The 1724-nt window shown below is 41.2% G+C and overlaps 1 protein-coding gene across 1 annotated transcript in view; it reads left to right on the top strand.

Moving 5' to 3' along the window:
• Positions 1–417, top strand: part of QRSL1 (glutaminyl-tRNA synthase (glutamine-hydrolyzing)-like 1) — a 32684-nt gene extending 32267 nt beyond the window's left edge. The window contains exon 12 of the mRNA XM_010856700.1: positions 6–417. Coding sequence (XP_010855002.1) covers positions 6–145 — 140 coding nt within the window. The 3' untranslated portion in view covers positions 146–417. The remainder of the gene's footprint in view (positions 1–5) is intronic.
• Positions 418–1724: the final 1307 nt, after the last annotated feature.

The raw sequence follows: 1724 nt of genomic DNA, 5'->3' as shown, positions 1-1724 counted from the left end.
TGCATTTTGTGACCAGCAGCTTCTTACAGTTGCCAAATGGTTTGAAAAACAAGTCCAGTTTCCTGTTATTCAACTTCAAGAACTAATGGATGATTGCTTATCAGTCTTTGAAAATGAAAAGTTGGCTTCTGTTTCTCTAAAATAGTGATAACTATATTGTGTACATTATAATGACTTTTAAAGGTTTGTATATTTTAGAGAAGTCAGGTGTTCTTGAAATTTGGTTCATTGTCGACGTTGTCATTCCTTGGAGTCATTTTTTTAAATTCTTGTGATGTAGTTAATTATAAATAATCTGTCAGCATTTATTCAGCATCCACTCAGTATAAACCAAAGTACAAGAGAGCTGGGTTCAATCCCTAGGTCGGAAAGATCCCCTGGAGGAGGCCATGGCCACCCACTCCAGTATTCTTGCCTGGAGAACTCCATGGACAGAGGAGCCTGCGGGCTACAGCCCACAGGGTTGCAAAGAGGCAGACACACTCACTCAAGTAGAAACCAAGTACAGGATTTCTGTTATAATACGAGATACATGTTGCTAAAAAATGATGCCTTCTAAATGTTCATTAAAAAGAACATCACTTACAGTGCAAGTAAGCTTAGGAGTAAACCTGTCAAGACGTGTATGTCTTTGCAACGAAAGCACGAACATGAACAGTAAGTCGTACTTCCAGAGAGAGCCTAGACAGCCCAGCTGACAGGCATTTCAACACGTGGTAGAGGCCACTGCAAAAGAGGTTAAAAATGCACAAAAACAATAAAATGGGAACATCCACCTCTAGGTCTGAGCAGAGCAGGTGGAAGAGAAGCTCTAACACAGGAGGAAGTGCAGCTTGCTGGCCCAGACAGGGGTGTGCCTCTCCCTGGGGAGAGCCCAGGTGGGCACACTCCTCTAAGAATAGACCTGCAATGAGAACTTTTCTTCTTTCCTGGTGAAAGTTAAAATGTTACTTCTACTATTCCAGAGCCCCATGCCAAGGAGCTCAGAATAACTCCTAGTTACACCGACTTCATTCTCCTAGTTACCAGTCACAAACTAGCTCAGTGGTGTCAGACATTTGCTGTGACCTAACAGACTGAACTGAACTCGGAAATTGGTAGCTACTGGAGCATGGCTTTAGTGAGAAAGTTTCAATACACAAGTAAGATCCAGTATGAAAAACTTGTAGATAACTTGGTGGGGCTGCATGGGCCCATGCAGAGAAGAGGCCCATGGGCCTCCTTCCTTACCCCAGATTCTCTACTCATGGTTTTCTTACCCACCCTTCTGACTTTCCTTACAAGTGCTCTCCCTTTAGGCACCTTTAGCGCAAAGAAATAAGAATGGGAATATGTATTCAGAATTTGGAGGAAAAAAAGATCTAATGAAAAGCATTCCTTTACCCACTATAACGGGCTTCCTTGGTAGCTCAGATGGTAAAGAATCTGCCTGCAATGCAGGAGACCTAGGTTTGATCCCCTATAAGGTTTCATCATTGGATTTGTCTCTGCCAGAACACAATTGTCATCTCATGTTTATCATGAGTTCTAATTTGATGTTTATTGTTGATAAGTTTAAGTAGGGAGCTGAGTGATTATTTAATAGATTCACTTTGGTAAGGAAAAAAATCTTTCCTAAATATAAAAGACATGAAGTAAAAACATAAGAGGCACAACCTTCTCAGAACTACTGGAAAACAGTGTGATGGGAGTTTAAACTGCCTGGTACTTTTCATTAATAGTTT

The sequence above is a fragment of the Bison bison genome, unplaced genomic scaffold (genome assembly GCF_000754665.1).
Source record: "Bison bison bison isolate TAMUID 2011002044 unplaced genomic scaffold, Bison_UMD1.0 scf7180017864373, whole genome shotgun sequence".
Taxonomy (NCBI): Eukaryota; Metazoa; Chordata; class Mammalia; order Artiodactyla; family Bovidae; genus Bison; species Bison bison.
This window is presented reverse-complemented; position numbering and strand designations above follow the sequence as displayed.